This window comes from Stegodyphus dumicola, chromosome 10 (assembly GCF_044657685.1).
Source record: "Stegodyphus dumicola isolate Sdum_Otavi_A_Nest chromosome 10, ASM4465768v1".
NCBI lineage: Eukaryota > Metazoa > Arthropoda > Arachnida > Araneae > Eresidae > Stegodyphus > Stegodyphus dumicola.
Window position 1 is genome coordinate 23,880,679 of NC_140777.1, and position 21,106 is coordinate 23,901,784.

The following is a 21,106-nucleotide window of genomic DNA, read 5'->3' on the forward strand; positions in this document are numbered from 1 at the left end:
GTGTGGTGGTCTGCACACTGGGCCGGTATTCCAGAGGGCCGTGGTTCGATTCCCGGCGAAGGCATTGTTAATTTTTTATCTTTCCTGCTTCCAAAATATCTAATATCTCTGCAGTGACGCCCGAACTAAAAGGGTGGTGGATGATGATTTCTCCCCACCCAGGATTTGGCGATTGTGTCCCTTAAAAATCCCAATCGCCCTTTAAAAGGGGGAGTATACAAGGTATTTATCCCACCTTTTTGGCGTATCTACGTGGTGTGGTAGTCTGCACACTGTGCCGGTATTCCAGAGGTCCTCGGTTCGATTCCTGGCGAAGGCATTGCTAATTTTTCATCTTTCCTGCTTCCAAAATACCTAATGTCTCTACAGGTTATTCAACTTGTGGCACAGCACGCAACGTTTATCTGTTACTCTTGGTTTATTTAATTATGGCAAAGCACTCGAGGGCTATCTGCCTAAGAGTACGGATGCCATCTTGGAGAACTATGTAAAGGAAACTGGCTCGTATACACGTTACGCATGCGGAAAACCACGAAAACGCACATGCAGCCAGCCCGTTCGCCGAGATTCGAACCCGAGACCGAAATTCCAGTGTTCAGAGAATTTAATGCTTGGCCACTGTTGTGCTGTGAGGGACGTCTTCCCTAAACTTTCTAATTGAAACTGGTTTCTATTTGTGTTACACATGAGGCAAACCACCATGAAGGCAATTTGTTCGCCTGGAATCGATTTGAAGAAATTTCCGGTGTTCAAGGGTCTTGATCACTCGGCCACTGATGAAGCATATATGAAATTATTAAATTATGTAAATACACGTGATTTGTAGGTGGACCTATTGTGTTAAGCAAAGCATATAATGTCTAAACACGAATAGAAAAGCAATTACATACTTTATCTTGGCTTACAGTTCTTTGCTTGCCTTTGAATTCGTACTCAGCTATTGCAGGCAAGGAATTTTTGTCTTCAGTATGACTGCAGTCAGTTACTTTTTTGTAACTGATTGCAGTTTTTAGTGTACACCCCTTTGAGTTTAAAATGTAATATATTTTTCGTTTGATACAAATGCCATTGAAAATATTAGGTAATATGCCTCGCAAATAAAATTATTGAATGTTTTAACTGTATTGAAAACAAAAAATGAAATTTCCTTTCTGCATTACGCTAAATAATTTTGTGGCTTATTTGCAAGAACGTGATCCATTTATTTGGATCTTTCAAATATTCGGTTGGGTTATGGCCCTAGTCATTTCGGATATTTTAAGCTCTTCCGAAGGATACACTTCCCGATATTTTAAAATAATTAATTTAATTTACATTTATCGTTAGGCCATCCTTATGCCTTACAAACGTGTTTTTAATTCTTTATATGCGCAACAATAGATATGAAATTTCTAGCACCTCTAGCTATATTTTATATATATAAAATATAGCTCTCTCTCTCTCTCTATATATATATATACTCTAGCTATATATATATACACTTTTCTGTATTCTTGTTTTGATTTAAATATGTTTATATTAATATTTTAGCTAAATATTGTCCAGACTGCTTTTTCACAATACATAAGTAGTTACACAACAGTCGTGATTTCGCTTGTATGCCATTTTTCATAAAAAATTAATAGATGGCTTTCAATTAAAAAATGGGTATTTGAATTAAAATTTACTTTTTTCAGTCCGGCCTGCTTTCGAGGTTTAAAATAAATGCATTTAATCCCAAAATCCCGTCACTTTACTTAGAATATTTCGATTGAAATTGTGCAAATAAAATGTGATACAAGTATGAGTACATAATCTCATTAAAATTCATTAAGTTGATTTCTCCGTTGCTGTATTTTTATGTCTATAAATGTGTTTGGGCAAAAAAATGTTTTCCTTGCCCGTTGCTTTTAATGATTTTGTGAACATAATCTGCACTTCAGTACTGGCTTACGCGATATATTTAAAATTATATATTTGCAAATGGAAATTCCTTCAGATAAGTGGTGAATTTCTCAAAGGTTGATTTGTTTGTGTTAATGCACGAATGAACAGTGTATACGAAACTTTTCCAGAAATGTAAAAATCAATCTTTTTCTTAATTGCTTGAAAAGGTGTTATCCCGCCTTTCCAAATGTGTGTTTATCTCGCAAATGTATTCGATTTTTAGAGGAATTATGCAGTTTATAAAACAGCATCGGTCGCATGTGTAGATTAATAAGGAATTTTTCGTTTCTCGTTATCAATTGCTTGTACTCCGTGAATCCTTTGCTGAGTATATATTCATTTCTAATGTTTTCAAATCTATTATTTTCCCGAATCTGAATGCATTAATTAGATCAACATTTCATTTTAAGAGTTTCGAATTTATTTTTACATCTATGAAGTTTTATGAACCACAGAACTTCGAAGCATATTAGTTTGATAAATTTCTGAAAAATATATACTTCTTTTCTGTAGCCCTTAATTCACATCTTCAGGAAAATGCGTTGCTTGTATAATAATAACATAATAGTAATCACAATAATAATAACGTAATAATAATAACAATAATAATAACGTAATAATAATAACAATAATAATGACAATAGTAATAGCAACAACAATAATAATAAAATGAACTAACATAAGAATGTTTCTTCTTAAATGGTCTTTAACGGACCTTTCAGCTATGTAATGTACAGAATCTCTGTTTATAAGGAGATGTCATATTTAATTGAAGATAATGAAATATATTTCAAATAACGATGCTAAACTGCGATATATTTTTAAATACACAGTGTACAATAATAAACAGAAATTGCGTAATGTTTTATGATAATGCCGATGTTATTTCGCCTGACTGAGAAAAATATGAAGTGACTACTCTTTGTACGATTAATTAATGTCTGTAATGTATTTTGACCAGAAATATGCATAAAACCTGGCTTTTTTAAGCTCTAATTTTGCATTTTTTGCCCTCTATTAATGAGCTTCCAAGGTTATTGGTGTCTTAGCACAAATTATTAAGTGAAAGTTCAAATTCAATTTCTAATGACGAATAGCGCATTGATAGAACTTTGTGATTATTGCAGATATTTCGCTTTAACAAATGGAATGTCTGTGGCAGCCAGTCAGTCGGCTGCTTCTGCCAATCAGTGGGTACCATTTAGCCGATTATTTTCTTCTCATTTGGCGTGTTTGCGTAGCATTTTGATAATTTTCACAGTATTTCAAATTTTAATATTATTATTAGGCTGAAATAATGCCTAATTATATTCACACGACGACCTCTGAGAAATGAATAGACTAATATTGTACGTATTATTACGTCTTCAGAAGCCGTAGAGCTCTAAATTAAAAAATTTCGCTGGTTAGCGTGATTTCAAAAGTTTATGTGTCTTAAAATAATTTACAGCTCTAAATCTGAAAACTCGCTGGCTGAAAAACTTTCACTTGTCTGCGAACAGCATAGAAGTAACTTCAGAAACGACAAGTATTTCCTGAAGCACTGATCCCACTAAGTGTAAATTGCACTTAAGAAGTCTCAGTATTTAAATTTACATTGAGATTTCTATAAAACTTCTATGCTGGATGAATATTTTTGGCTTTAGCTCGGAAGAAAGGAAATAAAACTAAACTGTTGAGAAATTAACATAATTATCACAGACTATTAAAACTGCATTCCAACAAGTGCTTAATCTTTGTATTGTTAAATACCTGGTGTTCATAAAAAAACTTCCTCGATGAACCTCTAGCGACCTGTCTGCTCAATCAATCGAAATAAAATTTCGCATATTGTTATATAAAGGTATGCGCTCGAGATTTTGATGATATAAAACAATACAGTTCTCTCCGTTATGTTTACAGTGAAAAAAATTTCAAAATTTCCATATGGCAATACCCTTTTTCTTCTTGCGCAAAATGATCAGTGCATTGGAAAAGCAAAAGTGGCGTTAGAACGATTCACGTATGACGAAATTTGCCGGCGTAAAACATTCTTTGTGAAGGTCATTGTTAAGTTCATCCTAAAGAACCATTGACAGCCATTGTAAAGAAAAAGAGAGAAGAAGGAAAAAACTTCAACGGGCGCAACGCTTCAGGATAGATTCTTCTCCTCTAAATTTGCAGTTTCGTGGCCACCGGGATCCTCCGACCTTAGTGCGATTGATTTCGGGCTCATGTGTTATCTGAAATCTAAGGTGCGCACATCAAATCCATGAGGTTTGTAAGAACTGAAAGATTCTATAAAATGTGAAGTGATACCGATTATCGTTATCAGAATACTTTATCAGCTGCGAAGATGGGCGCGTTGAAAACTTTTAATTCCAATCAAAGTTTTTTTTACTGTACATAATGGACTGGACCAATAACAGCACAAGCCTTTATAATGCTCTTCCTTGCAAAAGTTTTAAAATGACGAAATGAAATGGCGAATGAAAAGATCCTCATCAGAATCAACTCTTTGGCGAGTGTCTTGAGGTGTCCCCATTAAAAAAAAAATGATACTTGATAAATCTGGTTAATGTGCTGGCCAAGCGGCTAGTCATCCAATCCATCGAAGGCCAAAGATAGCATTGAGGTAATAACGCACATTATTGGGAAAATGGGCTGGAACCCCTACGTGCTGAGACAGCATGACATTTCAAACAACAACTGGAACACTATCAAGTATCTCTTCCAGAAAGATTCGATTCATCGTGCCGTTGAGTCGATATGATAGCAAGTATGAGCCAGTAGGGAATTAATTCACAGTACCCTCTCCCCCACACACATTAACGGAGATCCTGGAAAATATGCGGATGTGTAGCATGTTGGTTATAGGTGGCTCACACATGGGAATTGCGGAAATTAAAATGTTCGTTTCACATAAAAGTGGCCTCATCTGTGAAAAGTACATTTACAGAGACGCCCGAAGTGAATGTACTCTGCTGCAAAAATCAACGACAGAAATGTACACTTCGAGGATAATCAGCTATCTTCAATGCTTCCGTTCTTTGTAAGGGGTATAGAAAACGTCTTTCCTCCCTTAAAATATTTTGTATTTTTGCTTAACTTTGAGACTCTACTGTGCTTCAATAATAATTCCATATTTCAAAAATTTTTTGTATGTTTTGTAATGGTAATTTTTTTGTTTTGTTTTTGTTTGTGTGGTAGTTTTGTAACTTGTTTAATTATCAAGTAAGCCATAAACAAAAACTATAACTTTCGGGGTTATTGAGCTATAAACGTTCTAGTAAGACATGTTTTGCGTTTTATTTATTTATTTATTTATTTATTTTGTGTCCCAAAGACTGTCGTTGCAGAACGCAGACCTACGTTAGGAAAGTTTTGCAAGCCATCTTACTAAGAAAACTGAACATTGATATTTTTGCGTTCTACGGGTTTGTGGATTTAGAATAATTGATAATTACACTTGATGAAGTAGCGAAACACAGTTTATTCGCCAATATTACACAGGAGGTCCGTTAACAGTCGTCACTACGATAAACGGCTGAGCCAATCGGCATCACAGCTTTGACGCTATAACGGTGAAGACAGCTTCACGGCAAAGCATTAAAGTACAGCAACTCCGTAGTCGGTCGATAGCGCAGAAGCAACTCTCTGAACTCAAGCTACTACTACTATACTCAAGATGTTGCTTATACAGGCAGGGTATATATAGCTTTAACGTACCATTGAGAATATTCTCGGGAAAACTGCTAAGATGCGTTTTAGAATGTTCTCGCTCCATCTATGGCATAGCGCCAATTTTGTCGTGAAATGGACGATTCGCGACTTTCCCTGCCGAGCGGGGATCTATCTTACCGCACCTGGGCATTTCCCCACAATAGGATGAGCTGAGTGAAGACTGAGAAAAAATAGAAAAATATCTGCCAACACTTAGCACTGCATCGTGAATTCTGAACATTAAAATTTTTTAGATTTTGCTTTTGAGTTATATATTGCGTAAGTGCGAAGAAAATGATGGTTAAAAAAAAAAAAAAAAAAAAAAAAAAATTGGTTAGTTGGCATGAGTCCAACAGTAGACTGGTGGTGCACTGCAAGTTCAGCGAGGGCATAGAAAACCTTTACAAATCCGTTTGGGCGACTGCTAAAATTTGAACCTTTAATCTAATATATGTAAACTTTCCTTTTTTAAATTAAATTAAATTTTATTTGTTTATTTTTTAACTTTGTTAATATACTGAAGTATGAAAGATGGTGTAAAGGGATGCTAGCATATAAATTGCAGAATTTTTTAAATCCTGATTTTTATTTAAAATTACTGCTGTGAGTTTTATCCGCATTTAAAATTACCCTAACATTAGTACACATGACCTTGGTTAAATACTGAACTTGTTCTTTCATTTCATTATTGCATATGAATACTATACATTATTGCATACGAATACAGATAAGACTTTAAAAAATTATAACTATGCCTGCGTACCTCTAATTCAGACACAGATTTAGACTTGATGAGGCTCTGAGCTATTTGAGATAACGCCCTTTATAAATGATATGGGACAAGAAAGTAGGGGCCCTATAGATTATGTAACTTATACGTAATTCCGACGCTGGTCTAATTATAATTTTTAAAGAATATAAATGCGATTATGTTATGACTTATGGTATGATTTGCATATTATACGGCTTTTAAAGAGAGTGTGTATCTATATACATAAAACAGAGAGAAAGTACATAAGTTCCTTGTCTTTGTATGTGTTGTATATCGTAAGAAGAAAGGTAATTCATTAATTGATTTTTCTCTTTTTCAGTTATACGACAGGATCAATACACGTTCCTACAGTCCCATCAAGTGCCCACCTTCCGATGCCTTGGAAAGAGCTAAAGAGGTTAGTTTATTTCATTGTTCTTATTTTTGTCGACAGATGGCAGCATTATATTTGCTCCCTTGAAATGAGTAACATTTTCAAAAGATGCGATTTCTTAGCTGGAATATGCTTCGTAAAATTATTATTTTTCTCTGATAAAAGGCATTAAAAGATTTTACAGATGCTGTATAAAATATAGTCCCATGCATTTAACGTATATGAACTTACTATATTTTAAAAAGGCAATTAAGTGATGGAATTATCATATATTTTAATTAAATCAAGTGCATGTGTTTTCACGTAGTATAAAAGATTATGAGATTAATTATCTTGCTATATATTTTTTTTAATATTAGTTTGTGCATATGTTAATATCATTATAAATATTAGTCTGTGCATGATGCTTACATCTATGGGTATCATTTTCAAACGCGCATTTTAAGAACTGAAAGCCATTAATATTTGAGTCAATAAAGTAACAGTTTCATTAACTGTTCATCAAGTTTCATTTATTGAGTAAGCTATAGTGTACTGTTTTTATATTTCTTCCATCATATATTAACAGAAGTTTGTTGTCCAAGAATCTTCTGTGGAGTGAACGTTTGAGTTACCAACTTTTTATGAGGCAAAATTATTTATGTAACTTTTTTGTTTTTATTATTAAAAAAAGGTTAATTATCAGCACGTCAAGAATTGTAATAATTGTTAAAGTCAAACAATGTATTACGGAATATACTAAAGGTTTGCTAATGGAATTAATTATCTGTGAAAATGCAGGGGTCTGCACTGGAGCAGAGGGATGGAATGTGTCTTTAGCTGAAGACATCATTTCTATTTTGCACTCTATTATCCAAAAATAAATTAGAAATAGGAGTATCATCAGGCTGATCTGTATCTCTCTCTGTAGTTTAATATCAGGCAATTAAAATCTGTAAACATGTTTATATCAACAGTACCATAGAAACAGTATTTCCTGTGAGGTGTAAAAGTATTGAAAAGGAATCTTACTTGTACAACTATTTTAATTCAATATTTTAATGTTTTAATGTCAGCTTTCAACGAAATCTTCCTTCTAATCTGAGGGTCCTTGGCCCCAGTATGCGCATTTGGTGCTGCCATCTATAAATGAAATACAGAAGTAAACCATTTTATTGTTTTTGGATCTTTAAACATAATTTTAAAATATCGAAACAAACATCACTGAAAGAACTCTTAAATGAATCGGTCAGCATGATTACTGATTTTACAGTATTAAGTTCATAAATATAAACTTATTGTTTAAATAATATTTGATGTAATTCACACTTTTTTCTCATTAAAATGAATAGTAATTTTACATTATTCTTCATTTCCCTGCTACATTTATTATAACTTCATACATGTATAGGGTTTTTTTTTAGTATTATTAAAAAACTATTTTTAAGTTTAAAAATTTTGATACCTTTATAAATCAGACGTTCCAGTAAGAAAATGCATTAAACATACCGAAAATATTAGGTGCTAAGTATATGATTTTCATTACTCAGTTACCCGTAATTCACACTTTTTGCTCATCAAAATACATTATCGTAATTTTACATTATTCGTCATTTCCCTGAAACATATTTATTATATCTTTATACATGTATACATTTTTTAATATTATTAAAAACTATTTGAAGTTTTGAAACCTCGATACCTGTATAAATAAGACATCTCAGTAAGAAAATGCACTAAACATACCGAAAGTATTAAATGCCAGTTACGTAATTTTTTATTACTTTACAATATTTTTACCTCTCTCTAGTTTACGTTTTAGGGACCAGAAAACAATTTCCTTTTTTTTTTTTTTTTTATTATGTTTCTTCAAATTATAGACTGCATAAATTTTGCTCACCAGTAGCCACAAAAGTGTCCAATAATGGCTGAACAGTAAAATCGCTGATTCTAATACTAGCGAATCCCTAGTTGGTGACATAAAAGTTTGTGTTTTTTTCCTACTCCTAACATCGAACGTAAGGTTAAGGCTTAGGTTTGCTTATTTAAGGTAAAAGGAAGTATTGAATAATATGCAATTGCTTTACTCACCAAGAGCCAGTTCAAAAATAGCAAAAATATGTTAACATACATTAAAAGGAAAACAATAAAAACATATAACACGAGAATAAAAAGTAAAACAAGATGATTAAGAAGAATTTTTTTTTAAAGAAAAATAGACCAGTTCCAGGATGTTTGCAAACTGCAATGGAAATTCATATTAATATGTATGTCCTTTTAGATTAAATAAGCAAATTTTGATCTATATTTATATCTATAGCGATTTGCCTTTACATATGAAGAATCCCTTTATTATATTTATTGCTGTTGTCTGAAAACTTCTAAATATTTGTAGAATTAAAAATAATACAAAAAATAATGAAGCATGAATCTTACAAGCCTTTCTCTCTCCCTCAAATGAGTCTTAATCTAATTATTATTTTAAAGTTATTTTGAAATGATTTGTATTATGATTATGTTATATGCTGTATATTACACATGTCGATGAAGAAACCATTCTTTTAAAATGGGCGATGTAAAAAAGAAAAATAAAAAAGATTGGGAACTCCGTGCTGTTATTAATATCCTGTTGATTTAGGTATAAAGGTTTTATGTTTTAGAACGGCCGCCAGATGGCAGCACATGTACATAGCTTTTAAAGCCATCGAACTTATACGGAAGGTAAACCGAATAACCGAGTTAACTAAGCATAAAACATCCACGAGAAAAGGTTCTAAATTCAGGTGAAAAGTGAATGGAACGTAGAATGATTTATTATATAAGCATCATTTTTAAAAATCGAACTCTAAATATACCTGAATTGTTCCGAAGTAGGAAGCTGTTGCCATTTCACGTAGCAATAAAATAAATATGAATTGTTTGTGTATAAACATCATTTTTAAAAATCGGACTCTAAATATTTCACGTAGCAATAGGAATTGTTTGTGTTATAAACATTATTTTTAAAAATTGAACTTTACAATTAGTGTTGCATTCGTGCTGAAGTAGGAAACTTCGGCTTTTTCACACGCTTGTGAATGTAGCAGCCTCAGCGCTATATTATTGTACTTACTGGGAGAGTTGTTTTAACTGTCGAATTTTACAAGTGGTCTCCATCTGGAATTATGATACATCGGTCAGAGTCGGTAATGGGCATCTTACCGCTCGGTACAACTCTACTTGTGCTAAATTCTAAAAATTTTGCCATTCCTAAATTCTGCCCTCCGATGCAACCGCATCGGGTCTCATACCGGCCCAGTAAATCGCTTTCCTACAGTACCCGACATTGAAAATGCACCACCAAGAAGGAGTGGTTAGAAAGTGATTTAACTCGGCAAACAAAGAGAGACAGCAATCCACAATTTCGAAATGATATGCGTAATACAAAGTGAAAACAGCTTCGACTCAATAGGTTGTAGGTTGTAGGACCACCTTGGACGGCGATACGCGAAGCAACACGTCTAGGTACAGAGTCAATGAGACAATGATGTCTGGAATGGCTTTCCATTCCCTGTCAACCATTTGTCACAGTTCATCTCTTGAAGGCGGCAATGGTAGGGTCTGCAAATGGCGTTCAATCACATCCGGAATGTGTTCGATTGGTGAGAGATCAGGAGAGAATGGTGGCCAGGGAAGCATCTGTACAACTTGCAGAGCACCTTGGCTGATGGGAGCAGTGTGTGGTTAGGCGTTATCCTGCTGATAAAGAGCGCTGGGCATTCCCTGAGTGTAGGGAAGTGTTATCGTTCGCAGCACATCTTCCACGTATCGCTGGGCCGTCATAGTGCCCTGAATACGAACTAAAGGTGACTGGAATCGTATGCAATTGCGTCCCAAACCATGATGCCGCGTTGTCACGCGATGGAGCATTAAACAGTTGCTGTCGGACTGGATGTGTCTCCACATCGACGCCACACTCGTACGCGGCTACTATCATTGGCGACACAGAAGTGTGACTCACCTGAGAACACAACTCTGTGCCATTCCATCGTTCATATCGCTCGAGCCGTGCACCATTGCAGACTTTGGCGTCTATGATGTGAGGTTAATGGCAGTATTCTTAACGGACGCCATGAGTGCAAGCCACTAGCCACCAGTCGAAGGCAAAAGGTTCTGGTCGATATGTGAACATTCAGAGTGTCTTGAACATGCTGCAGAATGGAGGTAGAAGTAGGTTGCGGATGCGCCACCGCTTGTCGGCGGATGCGTCGCCACGCGTGGATCCACGCGATCACTCTGGCTGCAAATGGCACCCCTTGAACTTGCCACATTTCGTTATTCCAACCGTCGTCGCCACAGCTGGCTTGTTTATAAAAATTTGTTTACATGTCATAGCAGAATCATTTGCTTTGCTATCCCAAATTTTTACTATCCCAAATTTATTATTTGCTTCATCATCCCAAAATTTATTTATTAGTATTCTAAAATGAAAATTGCTATCAAACAACATTATTGACTTTTCCCTCTTCTTATTCAGTAGAAACAGGATTTAGTCAAGTTAATAATTTATTAGGTAAAACGAGAAATAGGTTGAATATTTTTAAATTAGGGATTTAAGAATTAAGTTAAGCAATTTTATGCCAAAGATTAAAAATGCTGCGTCAGTACATCAATGAAAAAATACATGAAAATCTTTACAAGGAAGCCTTCGTGGAGAACTTTTTAAGTGAAATTGGTTCGCATTCGTGTTCACGGAAGCATCTCAAAACCCCATGCATGCATTTTCGATGAGAACTGGACCAGAACTAATAACCATTGTTCAAATCGGTTGTTGGTGGTACGACATTTTTACTTAGTGCAAACTGACACTTATTGCGCGCTTTCGTACTTGACTACATAGTAGCTCGCAAAAGACAACGTGAAATTAGTTGTTTGCTGAAATGTAATGCAAAATGTTATCCTTTGCTAAATGATAGTGAATTGCTGGATAGCGGCATCTAATCAAAAAGGTAATGTATCTGCATATAAGATATCAATTTCTGTATCTGTATATAAGATAAATACAGCAATATAAAATCTAAAATGGAGGCTGGGGGTACTTAGATTCCCGAAAATTTTAATAAAACTCAAAATTGAGTTTATTTCAAATCTACACCAATCTAAAAGTGTTTTTTTAACCAAATTTTAGGCAATGGGCTTCATATTTTAAAACTATCAATTATAAGAATAACTGTTTGCTGCAACAGCAAATTTGGAAAATAAATGCAGGCTACGGACGCATTTTTTGAATGAAAGAATTGCTATTATGGCGAGAAGAAAATGCATAATTATTACTAGCAATGGAATTTTATTTTTAAAAAGGCCACAAAAAGCATTTACTTCTTAAAATCAGTCGAATATTATATCTATGTTGTCACCTGGTTAGGGCAAGTTACGGTTAAGTACTCGAGTTGCTGTCACTTGAACAAGTAAATATAAATCACCAATGGCAGTGAACATACCTTTTGTAATGACGTCGTTTCTGATTTTTTGTTAATACGAAATCATCTGTAAAATTATAGTTTTTAATCAAACTAAGCATTTTAATCTGTTTGCCATGGCTGTTTATTCAGATTTTTTTCACAACATTTCATCTTTAAAAATCGCGTCAAAGTTATTAATATATCTAGTAAAGAAAAAGTTCCCATCTAAAACATCTTTAGGAAATTGAATAATATAAGTCAATGACGAAAAATTGGTTATCTGTGGCGTTCCGACAGATACTTCAACTTCTATTCATGAGATGGCGCCACGTGTAAAATCCAGTTCTTAATCGGAGCAGCAAAGCGACGTCATTACTCACTCTGACTTCTCGTCACGCAACGGTACGCGACGGTAGCATGAACTGTGTTCCGAGCTCTGCGTTGATGTCTGCAATGTAATTTAAATTGTAATTTAGTACTTAATATATTCTTTTGTTATAGGAGATTGTCTACTCTTATTTTCTTTAATTATATCATGCATTAAGCACACGCGACCACCAAAAGTGGTGACCTTTTGACTGAGCACGCTACTGACAATGGATTTTCAACGACCCTAAGCCACGTGCATCCGAGGCATTCTGAAGAACTGACTAAAAATAACAACGAATATGGACATTAAATGTATGCTACAACGTACCCCTTCAATTATTTCTAGAAGTATTGATATATATTGCTTGTGTTTTTTTTTCAAAGTCGTGCACATCATCGCAAGGAGCTTCAGCAAATCATCAATGTGATCTGTTCCGTTTCGTTGACTTCGCCAGTCGTGCAATAATTCTTCAATCATTCAACTTTTGTGACAAATGTGCTACAACAGTGATTTTCGCTAAATGTGCTACATCAATAACTTTTGTGCAACGTGCTACGGCAAAATTCTTCCCTCAGTGTTCGAAAGTAGTGAATTTTTTTCCCACGTGCTACAGGAGTGATTTCCTTTTTCCTTCGGGCCCACCAGCGGCCGAGCGGTAAAGTCGCTGAACACTGGTAGTTCGGTCCAAGGTTCGAATCCCGCGAACGGGCTGGCTGCATGGGTGTTTTCGTGGTTTTCCCCATGTGTAACGTGTATACGAGCCAGTTTCCCTTAGAAAGTCCTCCACGAAAGGCATCCCTCCTCTTAGGCAGATAGCCCTAGTGTGCTTTGCCATAATTAAATACACCACACCACACCTTTTTCCTTCGAAAGTGCCTTAGCAGTGAGAAGTGTGGTGATTTTGTGTGTGCGCAATACAAAATGAACGCATAATTTTTTTTCTCAAATAGGGGTTTCTTTTCAAATGCATTTCGGTAAAATATTATTTGTGTGTGTAATTGCTGACCCTGTCTTATTTGTGTGTGTATCGTTACGTAAATTTTTTCTGCATGGTTAAAATATTTATTGTTATCATGGCAAAATATCAATAGTGTAGCCTCTTGCTACAATATTTGTGCTGTTAAGTGTTTATTAATTAAAGTGAAAATTATCTATCAGTATACCCGAGAATATTCCACCAGAGCCACAAATCACACGCGTTGCGGTGAAGCCACCGCCTTTCTGGAAAAATAATCCTTCATTGTGGTTCGCTCAGATCGAAGCACAATTTTCTATCGCTCGCATTAGTGAGGATTCTACAAAATTCAACCATGTAGTTGCAGCAATTGAGTCTGATATTCTGAATTCAGTGCATGACTTAATTCTCAAACCACCTGATTGTGATAAATACTCCAAACTGAAACAGCGGCTCATTGAAATCTATTCAGAAAGTGAATCTTCAAAAATACGTACTTTACTACAAGGACTTGAACTTGGAGATCAGCGACCTTCATACTTGCTGTCACGAATGCGTGATCTGACAGGAAGCCATTTTAGTGACGACTTGTTGAAGTCACTATGGCTTTCGCGTCTCCCTAATAACATACAAATAATTCTTGCTGCTTCCAATGAAGATCTAACCCGTTTAGCAGCAATGGCTGATAAAATTAATTAACTTGTTACTCCAGCTTATGTCAGTGCTGCTAATGCTGCACCTTCCAGTTCATCCCTCGAACAACAAGGGGCTGAATTGACCAAAAAAGTATCTGAACCCTCTACAAGTCTTCATGCTTCACGGAGATACAATCGATCAAATCAGGGCCCACGTAATAAATTTCGTGCTCGAAGCAGGAGTCGATCTCGTCACAATACTCGAAGCAGTACAAAGAACCCACAAGTGGCATATGTTTTTATCATATGAATTTTGGCGCTCAAGCTCGCAAGTGTGCCCCTCCATGCACTTTTGAACAAGCGGGAAACTAAATGGGCGGTCTTCTGCTGGCCAACAGAATGTCTGCCACATCGACAGAATAGTACTGGCTGATCGTTCAACTCAGTTATGTTTTCTAGTAAATACTGGAGCTGACATATCAGTGCTCCCGAGAACTAAAATAAATGCTCACCAACTTAATAAACTTGTACTGTATGCAACCAATGGTACCCAAATTGCAACCTACGGCACCAAACTATTGACACTTGATTTAAACTTGCGCCCGACTTTCAACTGGCCTTTTTTATTGCGGATGTAACTCAAGCAATTATTGATGTCGACTTCTTGACACATTTCCAACAGGGAGCTAGCTTCCTTCTAGTGGATGTCAAGAATAATTGCTTAATTGATGCTACAACTCAGCTGACATCACAGGGCCAAGCTTCTCACATATCGAACGTACCTACCAACATAAATGTTGTATCGGGCAGCACACGGTTTCATCGGTTATTAGAAGAATTCCCTGACATTTTAAACCCATCCAAATCAGGGCAGCATACTCATCAGCCAGAAGTGTATCATCACATTGAAACACATAGCCCACCTGTATTTTCCAAGCCTCGTCGTCTTTCTCCAGAGATGCTAAAAGCTGCTCGCAAAGAGTTTGAATTCATGCTAGCACAGGGAACCATTCGCCCATCTAAAAGTCCATGGGCCAGTCAACTTCACATGGTTAAAAAGTGTAATGGTGACTGGCGGCCTTGTGGAGATTATCGTCGACTTAATGCCGTCACAGTCCCTGACAGATATCCAGTCCCACATATCCAAGACTGTACCCATCTTTTTTATGGAACAAACATATTTTCTACCCTCGATCTTGCCAGAGCATATCATCAGATCCCAGTGCATGCTGAAGATGTGCCCAAGACAAGACCGCAGTGACTACACCATTTGGTCTCTTTGAGTACTTATATATGCCATTTGGCCTTCGCAATGCTGGCCAAACATTTCAGCGTTTCATACACCAAGTACTGTCTGGCCTCGATTTCTGCATCCCATATTTTGATGATATCCTGGTTGCATCTACAGCTGCGGAAGAACATTTTCAACATCTGCGTCAGATTTTCACTCGCCTTAAAGATCATGGATTAAAACTAAATCCATCCAAATGTGTACTTGATCAACCCTCAGTTTCCTTTCTTGGATGTCTTATCACCCAGAATGGAGTCAAACCTTTACCGGAAAAAGTCAAAGCAATTAACGACCTACCTCAGCCCAAAACCATCTCTGAACTGAAGCGTTTTCTAGCAATGTTAAATTTCTACCGACGCTGTCTGCCAAATGCCGCAAAAACGCAAGCCTGCCTACATAAGTTTCTGAAGAATAGGGAAAAAAAAAAAAAAAAAAAAAAAAAAAAAAAAAAAAAAAAAAAAAGATCAGCGAGCTGTCCCTTGGACTGAATCTGCATCTGCAGCATTCGTGCAATGCAAACACGATCTGGCAAATGCAGCCACACTTTCTTATCACTCACCTAGTGATCAGCTCTCTATAATGGTAGATGCATCTGACACGGCCATAGGAGCAGTGCTTCAAGCCCATACCACTAAAGGACTTTCCCCAATGGCATTCTTCTCCAAAAAACTTACTACTGCAGAAAGGAAATACAGCACATATGACAGGGAGCTACTTGCTGTGTACTGTGCTGTTAAATACTTCCGGCACAACTTGGAAGGACACGACTTCATCATTTTCACCGATCATCGACCATTAACCTTCGCTTTTAGAAAAAACTCTGACTCATGTTCTCCTCGTCAGCTTCGACATCTGGATTTCATCGCCCAGTTTAGTACAGATATCAGATATGTCTCTGGTACTGATAATTGTGTCGCTGATGCCTTGTCTCGGGTAAACAATATCAACCTCACTACCCCAGATTTCTCTGAAATTGCAAAAGCTCAATTGCATGATGAGGAACTCAAGAACCTAATCTCAAATCCACAAACCTCCCTTCAGTTACAACCGCTGCACATTGATCCAACGCTTAAAATTTACTGTGACATAGAGAACAATAGAATACGTCCCTATATTCCTGTCAATTTTAGACGTGAAGTGTTTAATGCCTTGCACAATTTGGCACATCCTGGAATCCGTGCCACCAAAAAGCTGATCGCAGACAGATTTGTCTGGCCAGCAATGAATCAAGACATCACAGAATGGACTCGTTCATGTATTAGATGTCAACGGTGTAAAGTATCCCGTCACACTGACAGCCCCATTCAACAATTTAACCTTCCAGCAAGACGCTTTGATCATGTGCACTTGGACTTGGTTGGCCCATTGCCTCCTTCAAATGGTTACACTTACCTCCTCACTTGTATTGATCGGTACACAAGATGGCCTGAAGCCATTCCTATTGAAAATATATCCGCTGAAACTGTAGCTCGAGCATTCATCTCCCAGTGGCTTTCAAGATTTGGCATGCCTACCACCATCACTACTGACCAAGGCCGACAATTTCAATGTCACTTGTTCGCATCCCTCACCTCTATTCTTGGCATTCGCCATATTCGCACAACACCATACCATCCATCTGGAAATGGGATGGTGGAACGCTTTCACCGATCTCTCAAACAAGGTCTGAAGTGCCACAGTAGCACACACTGGACAGAAGCCTTACCCCTAGTCTTGCTTGGTCTTCGCACAGCATTCAAAGAAGACATTGGTAGCACTTGTGCTGAAATGTTATATGGTGCAACCCTCCGTCTGCCAGGTGAATTCTTTCACCCAGAATCTACTCCAGTTATCGACCCTCCAACATTCCTTTAACGTTTACGTGACCATGAGCAATATCTCGCCAACCCCAGCATCTTCGCATAACCAGCCAAGCTATTTTGTACATCCTGCGCTTGAGACATCTTCGCACGAATTCGTGCGCAACGATGCAAATAAGCCAACTTTAACACCTTCATATGATGGTCCATTCAAAGTTGTCAAACGAACACCGAAACATTTCACTATCATCTGCAATGGCAAACAATCAGTGATTGGAATCGATCGTCTCAAACCAGCATTTCTAATGCAAGATCCAACAACTTCCTCATCAACATCACTCCCGGAAGAAAGCTTACATCCCGTTAAAGAGCAACCTAAAACTACCAGATCTGGAAGAAAGGTTAAATTTAACCCAAAGTACTTATAACGTACCGATGGTACTTGGGGGGGGGGAGTACTGTGGCGTTCCGACAGATACTTTAACTTCTATTCATGAGATGGCGCCACGTGTAAAATCCAGTTCTTAATCGGAGCAGCAAAGCGACGTCATTACTCACTCAGACTTCTCGTCAGACAACTGTACGCGACGGTAGCATGAACTGTGTTCCGAGCTCTGCGTTGATCTCTGCATTGTAATTTAAATTGTAATTTAGTACTTAATATATTCTTATATTCTTTTGTTATAGGAGATTGTCTACTTTTATTTTCTTTAATTATATCATGCATTAAGCACACGCGACCACCAAATATCCTCGGCTAAGTTCCCTAAATTCGAATTTCTGAATTTACATTTGTTTTCACACTTTCAACCATCTAAGAATATCTTCATGTAAAGGTTATCTGAAATTAGTACTACAATAATTTTGTAGTAATCGATGTCTGAAATTAGTACTACAATAATTTTGTAGAAATCGATGTCTGAAATTAGTATTACAATAATTTTGTAGTAATCGATGTTTATTGTACCGAACATATCTCTAAATATCCGTTAAATTACCAAGAGTAGTTACTCACTGCCCATATTTTGCGGCCCACAAACCCAAGACGTAAATTGGCGTTCTAAGAAACGGCGGTTGTCATTGGTAAAACAGGCTTGCCAAGTCTTTGTTCATTGTGGGATTTTCCCCTTTGATTGCTTCTTCCCTTTGAATATCTGATTTGTAATCCATGTATATGCTTTATAATTTTTTGTTACATTAGTTAATCTAGCAGATCGATGATATAGTGATTAATGCGAAGACTGTTTTACTTTATTATACACTTAGATAAGCATTAATACGATGAAGACCGATGGGCGTTTTCCCCATGTGTAACGTGTATACGAGCCAGTTTCCCTTAGAAAGTCCTTCATGAAGGCATTCCTCCCCTTAGGCAGATAGCCCTCGAGGCTGTGCCATAATCACACACACACAACGAAGACCGGCCCAACAGCCGGTTCAACCAGAGGCATTGGGCAGCAAAATTTAGGAATGGTAAAATGTTTAGAATTAAGAAGAATCATTGGGCAGCAAAATTTTTAGAAGTTAGGGAATTACTGGGTAGCAGAATTTAAGACCCACAGACCACAGGTAGCAAAATGCCTAGCGTCGGTTCTGAGTACGGCACATTTTATCATTTGAAAGCTTCAAGCATCAAAAGCGTAAGCGTGATAGTACTTTTTTTTTTCTAAAAGCCTTTCCTATTGGTTGAGGAGCTTGCTGTGTTGAGTGTCCCAATTTGGAACATTTAATGCATTTTCTAATTTTTAGAATCAATGTAATAATTCAAAACCCAACTCCGTTATTTGTAATGTAAATGCGATATCATACAGATTAAATTTTTCTCAGTAGCAAATTAATTTCAAATTTGTATTAACAACACAGCATTTGTGCCATGGGATTTATTTGTTGAGCTATGGGGACACTCGTGTCCAGGTGGGCTGAAGGGAGCCTCCAATTCTTACAAGCATTTGCGCTAAAAGTTACAACCTAGTAAAAGCAAAGACACTGCATATAGGTATGTCGAAGAACAAAGTACAGTATCTTGTAAATATCAAATTAGGACATCACTAATTGAGGAGATTAGTTTAAAATTGTTTACTATGGCCAAACTTTCAACTATTCAAATATTTTTCAGTGGTTCATCTGTTCAAATGTTTTGCAATGGTTCGACTGAACATCCGAGAAGAATGCGATGGGGATCGATGACTGCAGTATCTTGATTCAAATGATGAACTAAGTGGAAAAAAATCATCAAACTTTGCTGTTTGATTTATTTATGTCCGTAAAGTTCATTGAAGATCTCGTCTAAATAAACAAAACTGCTGTCATTCCCATTTGGATTAGGATAGCAGTTGGAGAATATAGGGAAAAGATAGGTTTTATTCTCGGTTGTTCCTCAATGAAACAGTATTTATTTGTTCGTTTAATCGATTAAGATGAAGCACACGAATTTTGCCTGACTAAAGTGAACTTTCTGAGGAAGCTGGCCTGTATCCACGTTATAGATGGAGAAAACCACGAAAAATCTCATGCAGCCAGCCACTTTACCAGCAATCGAACGCGGATCAATCTACCTGTGATTAGCGATCTTCAACGACTACAAGCCCACTGGAAGACTTTCAAAAGCCTTAAGAATACACCATTGCAGACTCAATCAGGGAAGCAAAACTTTTGAAAATTACCATGACTATTGACGAGATATAATGTTGCAAGTGCAGTCGCTAAGAAGCAATTTGGAAGAAATCAAGGTCCTTTCAATCGATGGAAGCTCGCGTGCCTCTGCATGAAGCTAATGCACATCGCGTTCATCGATTCCGATGGAATCATTCGCAAATAATATGTTCCTGCAAGTCAACGCAAAGATTTTAAAACGTCTTTGTATAAAAATTCGTAGCAACCGCCTAAAATATTGAGAATGTGGCAAATAGTTGTCCATGAATGAGATATCGTATTACCAAGTCAGTGCCTATAAAGTTTTAATTTTAAATGCTGATGGTCTGAGGTAGTGAATTTAACGATATTGTGAGCTGCATGAAATAAGCCGGGAATTACTGCCTTCACTAGAAATAAGAATTTACCAAACAACTAAATACCAGGCAAATAAAACTTTATTAGGTCCCCAGCTTGCGGAGCAGCTTAACATGCAAAGGAACTTCTTCCGAATTGCGACGCACATTTAAACTAGGCTAAGTGCCTGTACAACACACAAAAGTAATGAATGATCCTGACAACAGATAGGGAAACAACAAATAGGCGCTCTTAAATTGTGAAATTGTATAGCTACTTCCATTTGACTCCAAGAACTCATTTATATGAGTTCTTGAAGTCACTGTGAAAGAACATGTTTCACTTCAACAATGTTTCAGCCAAGAGTTTAATTCAACAGCAGAATGAGTTGCAATTAATATACCACAGTATTTAACTTTACTTACTAGTAATTATATTTGCATAAACTTCTGGTCTGAGCGAATAATCATGACGGAAACGAAAAAGAGACGAGGCAATACGCAATTTAAAGCTTAATTTGATTAATAAAATTAAAATAATTGTTACAAATTTCCATCAATATTCCGAAGGAATTATTTCTCTTCACCACCTTCTTCATTAACTAGGTTTATTTTCACTGAGCTAATGTTCTAGCGCCCAAACTAAAAGTGAAAGTCGCCGGTTTTCATAATATTATAAGGATTCAAACAGCTCTCAGTTTTTCACCTTAATTTCAAAGAACAATTACAAAGAGTGCTTTAAAATCTCGTGTGTACGCTAAAATGAATATAATGATACAAGGGATGCATTTTGAGTAATATATTCACTGCTTCATTGATTTGGTATACATGAGTTTTCCAGAATCCGTAAAAGTTATATAACATCTTGTTTATCAC

General features: G+C 36.5%; 1 protein-coding gene across 2 annotated transcripts in view; it reads left to right on the plus strand.

Moving 5' to 3' along the window:
* CASK (peripheral plasma membrane protein CASK) overlaps positions 1–21,106 on the plus strand; it is a 608,377-nt gene that overhangs the window by 356,038 nt on the left and 231,233 nt on the right. For both annotated transcript variants that reach the window (XM_085824784.1, XM_085824785.1), the window contains exon 2: positions 6,720–6,797. In XM_085824784.1, coding sequence (XP_085680910.1) covers positions 6,720–6,797 — 78 coding nt within the window. The remainder of the gene's footprint in view (positions 1–6,719; positions 6,798–21,106) is intronic.